Raw genomic sequence first — 15,923 nt, 5'->3', positions numbered from 1 at the left:
TATTGAACAATGTTTGATTATGAAGAAACAGCTGAGTGCAAATAACCACTTTAATTAGTTTGTACTGGTATACTACATTACGAGTTATGACAAAATCTTACGTAATCAATGGACGGATCACTCGCTTCACTTGGTGAAGTATAATCAAACTACAAATGTTAGGGCTAATCAGTTCGTATCCCATAACGAATACTGGACATAAATATATACATGCTCACTCCTTTCTTGTTATATGTGCATAAATTTATAAAGAAGGAGGATCCAATCTGGAAGTAGGAGTCAATTGTAATGGGTTCAACAAAACATGAGGATCATCCAGTTCATCTTCTTCTATCTCATCTTCTTCTATCTCATCTTCTTCTATCTCATCTTCTTCTATCTCATCTTCTATTTGTTCCACTGTTTCAACTTCTTCGATATAATGCTTCATCATACTTTCGATCCCATTTTTCAAAGTGACAGAACTTGAATCACAGGAACGACATGCTCCCATTAATCTCAAATAAACAGTACCTGTATCTTCATCAAACTTGACAAATTCTATATCTCCGCCATCATCTTGAATAGCCGGCTTGATACGGGTAAAGATCAATTCCTTAATCATGCTCACTACTTCATCATCGTTTTCGTTTATCTCGACATCTTTAGATATTCCCGGTGATCCACCATCTTCTTCATAATATACCACTGGCTCTCCGTTGGTTAAGTATTCCGTAAGGATCAGAAATATTTCCGGCTTTAATAATGGCCAATCTTTGCTATTGGGTCTTTTCTCAATGGTGATGAAATTTCCACCAAACATCACAGATTTAACTCCATCAACAGCAAATAACTTGACAGCCAATGGTGATGTCTTAGCGGCCTCTCTACCATTAAGATACTCTCTAGTTTCATTTGGGCCTCTTAGAATGTCTATAGAAGGAAGAAACTTGACTGCATTTTCATTAGGAGTGTCACTAGTTTGAATAAATAAACTTCGTAATGAACCCATATAATTCTTTCGTAATAACGAGCGTCCATAGTATGGTAATTTGAGCATCATATTGTTATTATTGTAATATTTCTATAAACAGATAAAGATTAATAAATTTGTCATTAGTTGAGTCGTTTGCACTTGATTCTTCATCTCTTCGGTCGTGTTCCAACCGACTTCCAGCGACTTCTATCAAGTAGCAAACAAGATCAGCTCAAACATCGAGGCTGCCTTCTCTTCGTATACTCTATCTTGGCCATCACTTTGAAGACTTTGGTCTAATTGTAATTTGTTCTCTGCCAATTGTAAGATATTCTCTTCAATAGTGTTCTTACTAATCAACTTGTACACTATAACTTCGTTGTTTTGTCCCACACGATGTGCACGATCTTCAGCTTGCTTGTCATCATGAGGGTTAAAACTTTGATCATAAATAATAACGTTATTGGCAGCAACCAAGTTAATACCAAACCCTCCTGCTTTAGTAGATAAAAGGAAAATTGGAATGGTTTCATCATCATAAAACTTATCAATAAGGTCTTGTCTAGTTTCAACTGAAGTTTGACCATCCAACCGCAAGAACTTGTATCCAAGTATACTCAACACTTTCTCTAACACATCTAACATTTGAGTAAAAAGTGAAAATACTAATACCTTCTCCTTCCGACGGGTAATCTCATGAAGCAATTTGGTCAAATGTTTAACTTTCCCACTATTCATATACTTGGAATCGGAAATCATAAACTTACCTAATGTCTTGGGGAATTTACCACACAAACTGGCTAATTCATAATCAGACATCACTTGCATATCTTCAAAAATATATTGCTTATTAGCTTCAGCGTATTCTGGTTCATTTATAATGGCTCTACTCATTAATTCCAATGTAGTATCATCATAATGTCTTCGGAATAATAATGGGTGCAAAGCTGCCTTTCTTAAAGACATCATTACATTCGAAGTACTTGGAATTGGGACTTGACGGGCTTCTTCCGCTTCCTTTGCACTCAATTGATTCCGTCTATCTCTTTCCTTCCTTGTAGCCCTCCCTTCATTCAAATATTGGTCGTAGATTTTTTTTTGATCAGCATTCATTTCACAACTAACTACTTCATGGAACTTCCCTGGCAAGTGCTTCAATACTTGATTCTTCTTTCTTCTCAACACAAAGGGGGTCATCATTGTTTTGGCCTTATTGATGGCTTGTTGTGATAACAAAGGGTTGAATTCAGGATCACGATCACTATTCACCGTACTTGCCTTTTGATTGAACAAACTTTGTAAATCATCCTTCTTTTCATTAAATAAATCAGGTAACATAAATGCCAATAATGAAACCAATTCTTTCAAGTTATTCTGTAATGGTGTACCAGTTAAAAGCAATCTGAACTTAGCTTTCAATCTCATGAGTTTATTATATCTTTCAGATGTAGAGTTCTTTAACATATGACCTTCATCATAAACAATCATATTGAATTTTTGACTCTTCAAAAACTTGAAATCTGGTGCAGCACCAGTGGCCAAATTATACGTGGTGACTAAAACCTCGTAATCATTTGCCTCGTAAAGTAGAAATCGCCTCAACTCTTCTCTTTCTGATTGCAGACCATAGTACGCTTGAACCTTCATATCAGGGCAAAACTTCTTAAATTCTCTTAACCAATTCTCAATGGTAGATGCTGGAACCACGACCATATGAGGGCCATTTTTCTCACCAACTTCTTTCAAATATGCCATAAATGAAATAACTTGACATGTTTTCCCTAATCCCATTTCATCTGCCAAAATACAAGATAATTGATTTCTGTAAAGTAAATTCAACCAATTGATTCCAACCTGTTGATAGTTTTTCAACTCAACATCTTCAGCAAGTAAAGCTGGTTTGGATGTAACATATTTCAAACCCTTCTTCTTAGGCTTTGTAATAACCACTTCTTCATCTTCTTCTTCTTCCTCTTGTTTTTGATCTAAATCAATGATCACAGGAGTAGCAGTCCCACTATCATTTAAAGGTTCTATGTCTGTCATCTCAAGTTCCCCTTCCCCGGTAATTTTCACACCCCATTTCTCAATTTGTGAATTAATTAAATTACCGTAATCTGAACAAGTTTTAATTAAGGAATCTACTGCCTTATACCCCTTTAAGCTGAACTCTGTGTTTTCCACAATTTTAAGTCCTAGCTTCTTACGGACGTATCGTCTTTTAGTTGTTGGTTGTTCGGTGGACTCTGAAGGGAGTTCAAAGTTGTCTTCCAGAACCTCATAAATGGTATTAAAAGGTCGTTTTTCGAGAAGCAATTCAGCTACTTTAATTGGAATATTCGCAATTTCAGCAATATCATTAGCTGAAGCACCATTCAAGAATTCTAAGATTTGACCATCTATAGATGTTAAACCAGAAACAAATACTTCATCATCTTCTTCAGACATATCGTCACTCATTTCATCATTCTCTAACAAATCGTCATCATCTTCATCGGAATAATTATTCCTTTTTGTTTGATTCTTCAATTTCTTATTCCTTCTATTATTTCTAATTTTCTCTTCTAACCGTTCCAAATCATCATCAGCCACTATCACGTCGTCCTCTCCAACATCATCGACAATCATTCCATCTAAAGTATCATGATTGGCGCTTGCAAATTTAGATTCGATGGAGAATGAAGTTTTCTTTAACTTGGTAGCAGAATAAGCAAACTTGGATGTAATATTATCTTGCAACAGTGGTAATCTTGTTGTCGTTATGGGCGAAGGCAGCAGCAGACTATTACTGGAAAAATTATCCAGTGCTCGGATCAACTTTCTCTTCTTTATAGGTTGATCATCAACCAGCTGGTGACGGAAATGGTCTAACAGCATTTGTAGCTTAGGTTTCAGTGTATACTTATCTAAAATGGACAACTTTGGTTTCTTAATCTCCACTTTAGTAGATCCAGATCCAACACCACTTGATGATGATGATAATGATTTTGTAGGAGAACCTTCAATAGGATTCTTGGATCTTGCTCTTCCTTTAATCTTAATAGGAGATTCATCTTCTTCATCGTTTGGTAAACCGGATTCAGCTTCCTTTTCAACATCAATAGCTCTTCTTTGTTCCTCCCCTTGTTTAATCTCCCATTGCCATTTTGCCTTTGCAACCTTCTGCTTCTCTATTTCATCTAAGCGTTGTTTCTCAAATTTTTCTTTATCAATCTGCTTCATATACTCCTCCTTGTTATAGTTATCTTCAAGCCATTTGGTGATATCTCGCAAGTTACCTCTACCCTTAACAAAACCCTTCATTACATCACTTTCACTCAAGTAATGAAATCTGGCTCTAACTAAGCCATAGTCCTTGTGAGAACGAATCTGTTGTCTTTTCTTTTCTAACTGCTTCTGCTTTTCATTGTCAATGCTTTGCTTAGAAGGTGGATCCATGTTTCCGTGGTCTGGTGATGATCGCACCCGAATGGGAGATGAAGAGTTGGGTACTTGAACATACGATTTGCTAGGCGTAGTAGTCATAGCTGTTTTATGCTTCAGAAACTTGACCTCTACAATATCAGGATGTCCTTTCTGGTACCAGCTCATATATTTATGGATACACATGTGGGATCTTTGTCACTTGCAATGCTCTTCTCAGATAAAATGGTCCCTCTACGCGTATGAGACGTGCAACATGACAATTCTTGTTAGGTGTATGCAGACTTTGGGGCTGGAAGAAACTAAACTATTATAAGGATTATAGAGTAATTATGCTACTAGTTACTTTTTGCGCTTATGGCCAATATTTGGTTAATACAAGCAAAATCGATCTTTATCGGAATGAAGTATGCATAGTAATAAATTGGTGCTAAAAAAATGAATAGCTGATAGACTTGAACAAGAAGTACTGTACTTATTTATTACCATTATGAACTAATTTAAACTGATCGTATTCATTTAAAGAGTAACTGTCAGGCAGCGGAAATGATTATAGGACTTCTTATTTTTATTCAAATGTTTCAACTTAGTGTTGCTATTGTTTATAGTTATATCATATTTTAAGTATTAATCAGCTTCGCTACAAAGCATCCATTAGCGCAAGCTGACGGCTATCTACAATTGCTGGTGCTACTAATACGCACGACTCATCTGGAATTAACTAGGATAAATAAGTTTCCTAGTCCATAGTAAATATGCTTTATGCTTATATTAACTAAAAATTGGAATCAATAAGACTGAATGGATAAAATCTGCTGTTCTCGTAAGATTGATAAGACAAAGAAGCACAACTCTGTATCTACATAAAGAAAAATAGCTTGCGGTTCATCCGATTCCATATTCTTTTAAGATTAGACACTGCTTTTGTAAGTTTCACTGTCATTGATGTAGTAAAGTCACATCTTCGCCATTTAAAACCGCATCATTAGACAATCTTGTGGCTCTCTAAAGAAAAATGGTTAACAAAAGATAATGCATTGCTTGCCTGATATAAAACGCTGGTAAAACAGGAATAACTTATCCCAAAAAGAGTTTTCGTGTAATTCAAGGCTAGCACACTATAGGTATACTATCTACCAACTTTTGCACCCAAAACTAATTTACATACATTCAACACTCTTTGACGGTAAACGCACGATGAATATTTTCAATAACTGTATCGACTTTTAGATAGACATTTCAACATGTGAATGTAAGAAGAGAATTAGAAAGACTCAATTTTAATTATTCTAAACGTACTTACGCTCAAATTGATCATCATATTTATTCCCCTTTTAATGGTTTACTACGGAAAACTGAACCTCTTTAGGTAAAGTATTTAATATCTTAATCATACCCCAATTGGCAAAAAACAAATTAGCATCTCATACGATCAATATTTCAATTGCTTTATTCGACTCAGTTGTTTAGCTTCTTTCCATAATATCTTTGTTCCACTCATCTCTAAGGATGTTCCTTCGAAGTAGGAGCTTCAGTCATGTGACCAGGACCGTCTGGTTATCTGCAGTCCCCGAATCGAGTTCCATTACAAGCACTGGGTATTAATCCGGGGTACAACTTCACATCGATTCATCCAACTGGTAGATCTCCTATGTTTCTGATACTAGCCTGTGGATCCAACGGGAATTTCCAACTTGGAAACGGGAGTGATGAGGATTTGAATTATCTACAAAACGTACACTTTGTGGACGATGTAACTATTCACGGTAAACCGATGAAAATTGCAGGTGGAGGTAACCATACATTAATTTTATTCGAAGACGGTCAAGTTTACAGCGCTGGTAGCAATGAGTATGGCCAACTTGGAATAGATCCTGTGATTAGTAAGTCTTCACCAAGATTTGCCCCAATTTTGGGTAAATGGAAGGATGTGGCATGTGGTTGGGAGTTCCTGGTTTTGCTTGATACTGAAGGCATCGCATGGAGTTGTGGTTTAGGGACTAAGGGAGAACTTGGAATAGGAGATGGAATTAGACAAGCAAACAAGCCAACCAAAGTTTCAATTCCTGATGGACTAACATTTGAAATCGTAAGATGCGGTGTTTTCCTGACTATAGCCAGAACACTTAATGGTCAACTATATGGATGGGGTGTTTGCCGTAAAGGACAATTAGGAATACAACCGAAACTCAGTAATGGAAAACCAAGGGCGTCAATCTGGTCACCTGAAAAATTAGAGACACCTTTGGATTACGTTACAAGGTTTGAAATGGGCAGAGAGTGCACTTATATAGAGGGTAAAGATAATTTGGTGTATCAATTGGGAACCGAGATAACAAAAGTTGAAATGTCACCGCAAATTCAGCATGTGGATCAAATTGAAACAATGTGGTCTTCGATTCATTTCCGAAGTAGCAATACGATTGTATCACAGGGTAACAATAGTCACGGTCAATTACTAAATGATACTCCTGAAGATCCTCTTGTGTGTATGGCAACTGGTAGTGAACATGGACTTGTCCTCACTCAACTGAACAAAGTTTATGCATGGGGTTGGGGAGAACATGGCAACTGTGGAAGGCACGAGAATAATAATGATGATGATAGTGATAATCAAGATCCTGTTACCTACTCCAAGTTAAATCTTATCTACGATGATATCCATAAGGTCATAGCCATTGGTGGAGGATGTGCTACAAGTTGGGTTGTCATTGAGAAATAAAATGTCACAGTGTTTCTTCACCATATTCATCTAATGCTCTGGAGAGCTCAAAGATGGAGAATATGTTCACAGTGGTTCTTATAGGATGAGTAGTATCGGTAATAGACGTGTGGACTTCATATGGCCATATAGCATGGAATTCCTGAATACTTAAAAGATCAGGAACTTCATTATGGCATTACAAAGTATTCATGTAGATCACCTTCTTAACACCCAGGTAGCAGTGTAAACATGTTAATAATATCGTTTCAATCCTTCGAATGCAATTCCATTATCATGTCTACCGCCACGGAACACTACGTATAGTAGTATTTAACGACTACTACTTGATGTTCACAGTGAAGTAGTAGTGGTTATAAAATTTTTTGGTCCATCGATCAAACTAGAAATTTCTGGAAATGGTTAGTAGTTCCGGGTAACACTCCATATTATACACAGGGGAGACCAACAGTAAATGAAGTTCGTATATCAATCTGGGGAGACAGAGATCATCAGGATAGTTTATATCCATCTACTTCTATCAACTGTCTTATATCAAATAGCAAAGCTACTAAAATAATGTTTGGGGCCATATGTTCAGGTAGACCAATGCAATTGGCAACACAAATGGACCAGACAAAGTTTGTTATAAGCATACCTCAAGCATCTAAAGTTCAACATGTGGTAGTGTTTATACTCCCCAATAGTGAATTTATTGACCCCAATTATACTGCATTAGTGTATTTCCAGTTTCTGGTGAATGGTAATGATGAATATAGACTACTTGGAGGACTCAATCCCATGAAACCAAGCGCCATCTACAAATTAAACGGAGTATCTGATTCAACTACATCACAGACTTCAATGGATGATATTGGAATGATGGATGATAATGTCAGTGACGATCAAACCACTATAAATATAGGGATCTCAATCGAACCTACACTAGAAGCCGAAAGATTACTCGCAGAGGAGAAACTTCGTCGCCAAAAGTCATTACCTGCACCACCTAATCCTTCAAATATGAATGGTGGCTCATCGATAAACACCAACGAAGTAACAATTCTAGCAAAGAAGATTGTGGGACACGCCTATAATTATTTGGGAAGTTTTCTAGATGCACAAGGGAAAGTGCCGATGAAAGCATTTGATAATTGGTGGGATAAGTTTAAACATCGTTTAAATTCTGATCCCAAGTTTATAGCTAATCTTGAGAATTCCAATTGACTGCTTTACAAATTCATAGATAATGACACTTGAACCTTATGATTACGTAATTTGGTACACTACATCACTGTGTGAGGCAGTGATTCTGTAGCTGTGTAGTCTCCATCATTCCCGATGCTTTGTGTCATTTGGCATAACTTATCAAACTCCGGAAGTTAAGAACCGGATCACGTGCAACTGCGTCATTGGGACTTTTCTTTTGTGGATGCCATTAGAATAAGCAATTACACCATTTCATCGACCCATATATGTTTCTGTAGCAGAAGGAATGATAATGACACTAATAAATAGTGTTGACGTGATATGAGTAATTAAATTTCAAAATAGTTGACGAGAATTAGAAAATATACCAATTAAGTCAGGTTTATAATTTGCAATTGTGGAGTTGTGGCTTTCTCACCGGAAAATTGACCCCGTTAGGTAGCTATATCGGCCTTATTGTGACAGCTACAGCTAAGAAACCGTATTTGGTTTCGAACCTTTAGGGTCTATTAAATTCTTGATCCTGTACAAAACTGTGGCGCCAATGCCGCTTACAAAATAGAAAACGCCATCTGACAAACTAGTGTTAGACACACCAAGTGATTTATTTATAAGCGAAGTCACCCTCATTGAATTAGAAATGTAGTCAATTTCATCTTTCAAGTATCCCTTGAACTTAATAGTAAAGATTTCTACAAAAGAAACCGAAAGTCCAACCTTTCTTAACCTCAACCAATAATCCAACTTATTGGTACATACATTTAAACTTGCAACTATCTGCTGAAGCTCATCTCAATATTTAATTACTCTTTTTTCCAACTTTAATAATGACTGTTGATTCTAGTGAAAACACTTATGGCTTTGGTACTCAAGCCATCCATGCTGGAGCCCCTATTGATCCTACCACTGGTGCTGTAATTGAACCAATTTCTTTGTCCACTACGTTTGGTCAACTGGAACCAGCTAAACCTTTAGGTATCTATGAATACTCTCGTTCTGCTAACCCAAACAGAGATAACTTTGAAGCTGCTGTTGCAGCCTTGGAAAAGGCCAAATATGCCCTTGCTTTGAGTAGTGGTTCTGCTACTACTGCTTTGGTTATTCAATCATTACCAGTTAACTCCCACATTGTTTCTTCTGGTGATGTTTACGGTGGTACTTACAGATATTTCACAAAGGTTGCCAACACCCATGGTGTTGCCGCTACTTTTGTCCCTGACTTAGTGGCTGACTTGAAGGCCAACTTGAAGGAAAACACTAGATTAGTGTGGTTAGAAACTCCCTCTAACCCAACTTTGAAGGTTACAGACATTGCTAAAGTTGCCGAAATCTTGAAGGAACATGAATTCAATACTGGTATCAAGCCTTTGTTGGTTGTTGATAACACTTTCCTTTCCCCTTATGTTTCTAACCCCTTATCTCATGGTGCTGATGTTGTCGTTCACTCTGTTACTAAATACATCAATGGTCATTCAGACGTTGTTATGGGTGTTTTGGCAACCAACAGTGATGACTTGCACGAACAATTTAGATTCTTACAAAATGCCATTGGTTCAATTCCTTCACCTTTTGACTCTTGGTTGGCTCACAGAGGTTTAAAGACTTTGCATTTGCGTGTAAGACAAGCTGCTACTTCAGCTCAAGCTATTGCTGAATACTTGTCCAAATCTGACAAGGTTATTGCTGTTAACTACCCAGGTTTAAAGTCTCACTTAAACCATGACGTTGTTGTTAAGCAACACCGTGATGCATTAGGTGGGGGTATGATCTCTTTCAGAATTAAAGGTGGTGCAGATGCTGCTTCAGCTTTCACATCTTCTACCAAGTTATTTACTTTGGCTGAATCTTTAGGAGGTATCGAAAGTTTGATTGAAGTTCCTGCTGTTATGACTCATGGAGGTATTCCAAGAGCTGAACGTGAAGCCAACGGTGTTTACGATGACTTAATCAGAGTCAGTGTAGGTATTGAAGATACCGAAGACTTGTTACAAGACATTGAACAAGCCTTGAATGCTGCTTCTGCTTAATCTTATAGACATTTAATACACTCTAAGCCGAATGTTTAATACAAGTGGCATTAATAATGTGGAATCACCCGTAGTAAATATTGCAGTGAATATATAATTCTTACTACATCTCCTATTCCCTTCGTATCTCCTTTTTGCAGTCGAGATCACGTGACTTAAGTTTACGTTGTGTGGATACGTTTATGATTCAATGCTACTTATAGATGCCACTTAATACTCTTATAGTAGACAATAATACTGTGATACACTACAAACCCATAATAAACATGAAGTGGTCATATTTATTATGTTCTATACTTTTAGGGGGGTATCTGGTAGCAAGTGCAGCATCTGTTGCTCAAACGATCTGTAATCCCCAAGATCCTAGTGATTGTTACTCGAAGATATTTGTACCAAGCCATGAGTTCCAAGTGATTCGACCCGGACAGGAATTGCCCTTAGGATTACATATTCGGATGAACCTTGACACCGGATTGAAGGAAGCCAAATTTGATGATTCTCCAAACGAAGGCGAGGTGGCTGTCGTGGAGGCTGATGGCGAAGAATTGATAATTCCAGAAGACTCTCTTATTGCTGATCTAGACGACGAGGAAGAAAGGTACGCTCAAGAAGATGCTGAAGTAAATCATTTGAAGCAACAGGCTAATCAAAACAAGGCAATTGGTGTTGACATTCAAGGGATCTTGAATTTTAAAGGTAAGAACACATACAATGCCTTGATTACATCTTTAAATAGCGTGGAAGAATCAAGTCATGATGTTGAGATTGGTGAAGAATTGATGGCCAATAATCAATTGGTCAACAAATTGAATGAGATAGTTGCTAATAATCAGTATGATTATGAATTAATAGAGAGGATATACAGAATATTTGCTTCTTCACTTCGGAATAATCCAAATGCCCTTGAAAAGTTTCTTGAGCGTCCACAATATGTCGCTTATGTCAATAGTCTATTTGATTCGTTATCTGAAGGCCAACCTGATGTTATTCAAAAGCGAATTCTTGGGATTGTTCAAGCTCTCTTAGGGAGTGATAAATTTCGTCATGAATATTTTCAAGGTAATGGCTTAAACAGACTTATTCGTGCCTATAATTATTTGGGATCACAGGCAAAAGCAAGAGTAGTTAATATCTTTGAAGATTTGGACCTAATAACCAATGTTAGTAATGTTGCAGGAAATATTAATTCTAATGGCCTGGAGGGGAACAACAAAAAGAGATCACAGGTCTTTAGTATTGATATGATGGCTTCCGGTTATCTTCAAAAAAGATTAATGTCAGGAGACTTATCTTTTGAGCTGTTCAAAGAGTTATTCCAAAACTTGAATGATTTGCATAATGCAAATAAGGAACTCTTACCTTCTCCAGAATTTTTACAATGGTTAACTGGTGAGTTGGACCGTAGGTCCAATTTGAAGGAAAGAGATGAGGAGAGTCTAGAATTCGATCGAGAGATGTTGAAAGCTAGACATTTGATTTACGGTAACCCTAAAGCACTTCGAAAGGCATACGCTGATGAACTTTAAAAGTATGGGGAAAGGAAATTAACATACATAAAATGGATACTTCGAAAAAATCAATATATCAATTCATATTGTTTTAAATGGTGGTTATTAATTGGTGGTAATGTACATAATACTGCAATTGTAGTATCAACTAGTTTAGTCGAACAAACCGAAACCCATGTCGTCGTCAGATTCTTCAGCAGCTTCTTCGGCGGCTTCTTCGGCAGCTTCTTCAGTTGCAGCACCAGTAGAGGCACCACCGGCAGCAGCAGCTGGACCACCAGTTGGGACAGAGGACAACTTTTCGGTACCTTCAGCAATCAATTCTTCAACGCTCTTACCTTCAACTTCTTCCAACAACTTGGAGATCTTGTCTTCTTCAACTTCAATGGAGACAGATTCCAAGACAGCCTTGATGTCGGCAGCGGATGGGCTGGCGTTACCGGCGTTGACCAATAATAAGTAAGCAGCTAAGTATTTCACTAGAGAGAGTTAGTTAGTATATTATCACACCAAATTATTTAACGATTCAGAAAGGTCATTAGAAAACTTATTTTATTATATATCGTTGATTAATTCAGAACAACTGTAATAACAATATTTCAGCTTTCATGGGCAATTTCTATAGGGAGGTTCACATATTTTAATGGCAATATTAATATGAGTAAAAGACCGCCTAAAGATCCAAAATTCCAGTTACTCGTTTAAGGAAATGTCCCCCATATGATAAAAGTTTTCATAACACTTTGAAACCGTTGTATATCTCGCCAAACATACTAATTACTGTTGTTGTATAAGTTAACCAGTTGACGGGTTTCAATAAGTAGATTTGATGTAGTCAATTTTTCAATGTGGTACAGTCGTCCTTCCGCATTTGAAAAATTTTCGAGAAACAGCTAGTTTTGTGCGGGTAACACTTAGGGTTGGTAAGGTTTGTGAACGTGATTTTCACGTGGTATAAAACGGGAAGTGTGGGATTTATCGTATCATATATACATATATGGAAATAGATTCCTTAAACCTTGCAATTTATCTTCATAAGAAAATGTTACTATTTGTATGTTTTTGCATCACTATCCAGATTTAGGAAGCTTTTGCTGTTTTTGCATGTACTTTTATTGTCTTTTCCTTATGCTTCTTTACGATAAATGTGTGGAGTTGATGTCTTAAAGCGGCAATCGAAATCAAAGTGTATCACGTGATACAGCCTCACTTAGTAATCGTTCATCATCAATGAGCTTATGAATTAACTGATAACAGAGTATCTTAAGAAGTAGGAACTAAAGAATTTAATATTATTCCAGAAAAGATCATCTTCTGTCATGTCCTTCAAGTCATTTCCCCAATTATCGGAGGACCAGGAAACTCAATTGCAAGAGAAACTCTGTCATTGGAGTTTGGCAAATGGGTTAATCATGTATCCCCCCCAATTTAAATCTTTTAGTAGCAATGTGGCTCCAATTACTTTATATCCAACCCCATTTCCCAAGGCTGCGTTTGAGGATGCTGTCAAGGTTGAGACGGTTTTCCATGAGTTATATATCAATGCTATAGCCAACAATAAAGAATGGCTAAAGGAAATTTTGCAAGACTTATCGAAACACGATAAGGATTTCACTGGGAAATTGTATGAAACTTATACTAAAGCATTGGAATTGAATGGTGGTAAGATCTTACAACCTTTATCTCTTGGGTTATTCAGATCAGATTATATGTTGGATAATGATCGTATTAAGCAAGTGGAATTCAATACTATTAGTGTTTCCTTTGGAGGCTTATCTACCAAGGTTGGGCAATTGCATGATTTTCTTAATAAATCTGGAGCGTATGATTCGAAATACTCTTACGAATATTATGATAGAGGCGAAGTAGGAGTATCTGATTCTGTCAATAAATTGGCTGAGGGGTTGGCTGATGGTGACAAATTCTACTCACAACAACAAGGTAATTCAAAGAATGGAGTGGTTTTATTTATTGTTCAAAATGGTGAGCGGAATGTTTTCGATCAGAAACATGTGGAATTTGCCTTATTGAATAATCACGGTATCAAATCCATAAGAATGTCATTGGAAGAAGTACAATTTTTAACTACTGTTCGGGATAACAAATTATATATTAAGCAGTCCATGGATGAAGTATCTGTTGTATATTATAGATCAGCATATTCTCCGAATGACTACGCTTCAAATCCAGATCTTACTTGGGGTGCACGGTTATATTTGGAGAATACCTTGGCCATCAAATGTCCTTCAGTTTTGACCCAATTATCTGGAGCCAAAAAAATTCAACAGATATTGTCCACTAAGGACGTTATAAATACAATTGCCCCCTCTATTGAAGGTGAGGATTTGAAGAGATTGGTAAGTACATTTGTTGGGATTCTTCCATTAGATGATACTGATGAAGGTAAAGCTGCCATTGAGTTGGCTTTCAAAGAACCTCATCGATTTGTATTGAAGCCTCAAAGAGAAGGCGGTGGTAACAATATATATAAAGAAGATATTCCTGACTTTTTGAATTCAATTGATAAGGAAGAATGGGGTGGATACATTTTGATGGAGTTGATAAATGCCCCTACTCATAAAAGTAAGATTATTAGAAATGATGAATTGATACATGAAGATATTATTTCCGAATTGGGTATATTTGGTACCACAGTATTCAATGAAGATACTGGTGAAACATTATCCAATAAATATGCTGGTCATCTTTTAAGATCAAAAGTTAGTTCATCTAATGAAGGAGGAGTTGCTGCTGGTTTTGGATGTGTTGATAATATTTATTTATATTGATGTATAGATTGGCATTTTTTTGTATTCTTTAATCACACTGTAGGGGATTTTCTTCTCAGTAATTACAATTTATAGAGGAATAGAAGTTGGATGATCTTCTGGTTCAACTTCGTTTTGATCATTCAATTCTACTGGCTGCAAAACAGGAACAAATAATTTTTCAGGTTGAGCATCATGTATGGGTGTATTTTTCAAATTATGTTCAATATTCACTGCCCAAAGACTGGCACCAATTGTATTGGTGAACATAAAAAAGACACTAAGGATAGGGATTTGTTCTAATAAAGTACTAGTGATACCAAACCCCATGTATGCTCCTGAGTTTGCCTTATAAATAGCAGAAACCTGTCTGAAATCCAAACCTTTAAGAACAAAATATCTGGAATGACTTCTGAGACCAGAAGAAGGAGCCTGAAGAAATATTGCTATACAAGGACCAAGCATTGGTATTGAACTAACACCAAATAACACTATAGTTCTTAAAATATTATAAGGGAGAATTAACATTGAAGGTAAATACCAAAGAGTATCCATAAATTGAATATAGTATGGTACTTTGACTACTCTTCTTAATCTACCTAAAAGAACCACATCATCTGCGTATTCCCTAGTTAAAACCGCATCGAACGCCACTCTTTGGATTTCAGGCAAAAGAAATGCCTTAACAAGGAACAAAGAAACCACACTGGATTGTTGTAAAACAGCTACCCAAGCATAAAGTAACCCTGGGGGTCCTGACATAAACAAAAGGATCATGGCTTCAATTGGGTAACAAGTGAAAAATACAATCAAATAAACGATTACCATAAGGGTTAATTGTGGTACCAATATAGTCATATAGAAAGCCCATAGCTCAGTATTCTTGATAAAATACAGAATACCCTATTTTACCTTTATGTTAGTGATACCCCCCTTCATGCTCGATAATACAAGTAATACATACGTATAGTGGATACAAGTAAGTCCCTGCTTCAAGAGTACGGAGAGGTAAAGTAACAACTCTTGAGATTTTCAAATACCACAGGCGGAGTATACTATTTGCTAGTTTATATACCATTACAATATATATGGATGAGATAACGGGTGCTATAGAGAAGAAGATACCGTTAGATATTTGATACGTAAGGATTTTTTTATAGGGGTGTACTAATTTGGGTGCAAAAGAACGCATGGGGTGCGACCTGCGGCGGAACTATGGATGATAAACCGATATCATTGCTTTAGATATCAGATGCTAACAACTAGTTTTCAAAGTAGTAAAGGTACATATAGTACTAGTATATATATATAACTTGACAGTTAAATAAAGCA

General features: G+C 36.7%; 9 protein-coding genes across 9 annotated transcripts; 5 read left to right on the top strand and 4 right to left on the bottom strand.

The window, feature by feature from the left end:
• Positions 1-244: 244 nt before the first annotated feature.
• On the bottom strand, positions 245-991 carry NFU1 (uncharacterized protein; the record flags this gene model as incomplete). The annotated part of the gene is made up of 1 exon (XM_043191216.1): positions 245-991. The coding sequence occupies one exon, from the start codon at positions 989-991 to the stop codon at positions 245-247; it is 747 nt and encodes a 248-aa protein (XP_043049228.1).
• A 174-nt stretch (positions 992-1,165) lies between these two features.
• Positions 1,166-4,546, bottom strand: KQ657_000366 (DNA-dependent ATPase; the record flags this gene model as incomplete). Its single annotated transcript, XM_043191215.1, has 1 exon — positions 1,166-4,546. One exon carries the CDS (start codon positions 4,544-4,546, stop codon positions 1,166-1,168), a length of 3,381 nt encoding a protein of 1,126 aa, XP_043049227.1.
• A 1,483-nt stretch (positions 4,547-6,029) lies between these two features.
• On the top strand, positions 6,030-7,100 carry ATS1 (Ats1p; the record flags this gene model as incomplete). Its single annotated transcript, XM_043191214.1, has 1 exon — positions 6,030-7,100. One exon carries the CDS (start codon positions 6,030-6,032, stop codon positions 7,098-7,100), a length of 1,071 nt encoding a protein of 356 aa, XP_043049226.1.
• A 558-nt stretch (positions 7,101-7,658) lies between these two features.
• KQ657_000364 (uncharacterized protein) lies at positions 7,659-8,306 on the top strand (the record flags this gene model as incomplete). Its single annotated transcript, XM_043191213.1, has 1 exon — positions 7,659-8,306. One exon carries the CDS (start codon positions 7,659-7,661, stop codon positions 8,304-8,306), a length of 648 nt encoding a protein of 215 aa, XP_043049225.1.
• An 809-nt stretch (positions 8,307-9,115) lies between these two features.
• CYS3 (cystathionine gamma-lyase) lies at positions 9,116-10,315 on the top strand (the record flags this gene model as incomplete). The annotated part of the gene is made up of 1 exon (XM_043191212.1): positions 9,116-10,315. The coding sequence occupies one exon, from the start codon at positions 9,116-9,118 to the stop codon at positions 10,313-10,315; it is 1,200 nt and encodes a 399-aa protein (XP_043049224.1).
• Positions 10,316-10,581: 266 nt separating this feature from the next.
• SIL1 (uncharacterized protein) lies at positions 10,582-11,841 on the top strand (the record flags this gene model as incomplete). The annotated part of the gene is made up of 1 exon (XM_043191211.1): positions 10,582-11,841. The coding sequence occupies one exon, from the start codon at positions 10,582-10,584 to the stop codon at positions 11,839-11,841; it is 1,260 nt and encodes a 419-aa protein (XP_043049223.1).
• A 135-nt stretch (positions 11,842-11,976) lies between these two features.
• RPP2A (ribosomal protein P2 alpha) lies at positions 11,977-12,595 on the bottom strand (the record flags this gene model as incomplete). Its single annotated transcript, XM_043191210.1, has 2 exons — positions 11,977-12,302; positions 12,574-12,595. The coding sequence occupies 2 exons, from the start codon at positions 12,593-12,595 to the stop codon at positions 11,977-11,979; spliced, it is 348 nt and encodes a 115-aa protein (XP_043049222.1).
• A 547-nt stretch (positions 12,596-13,142) lies between these two features.
• Positions 13,143-14,612, top strand: GSH2 (glutathione synthase; the record flags this gene model as incomplete). Its single annotated transcript, XM_043191209.1, has 1 exon — positions 13,143-14,612. The coding sequence occupies one exon, from the start codon at positions 13,143-13,145 to the stop codon at positions 14,610-14,612; it is 1,470 nt and encodes a 489-aa protein (XP_043049221.1).
• A 69-nt stretch (positions 14,613-14,681) lies between these two features.
• On the bottom strand, positions 14,682-15,368 carry KQ657_000359 (uncharacterized protein; the record flags this gene model as incomplete). Its single annotated transcript, XM_043191208.1, has 1 exon — positions 14,682-15,368. One exon carries the CDS (start codon positions 15,366-15,368, stop codon positions 14,682-14,684), a length of 687 nt encoding a protein of 228 aa, XP_043049220.1.
• Positions 15,369-15,923: the final 555 nt, after the last annotated feature.

This window comes from Scheffersomyces spartinae (assembly GCF_019049425.1).
Source record: "Scheffersomyces spartinae strain ARV_011 chromosome Unknown scaffold_10, whole genome shotgun sequence".
NCBI lineage: Eukaryota > Fungi > Ascomycota > Pichiomycetes > Serinales > Debaryomycetaceae > Lizanozyma > Lizanozyma spartinae.
The sequence above is the reverse complement of the archived record's forward strand: the minus strand, read 5'-3'. Positions and strand labels throughout refer to the sequence as shown.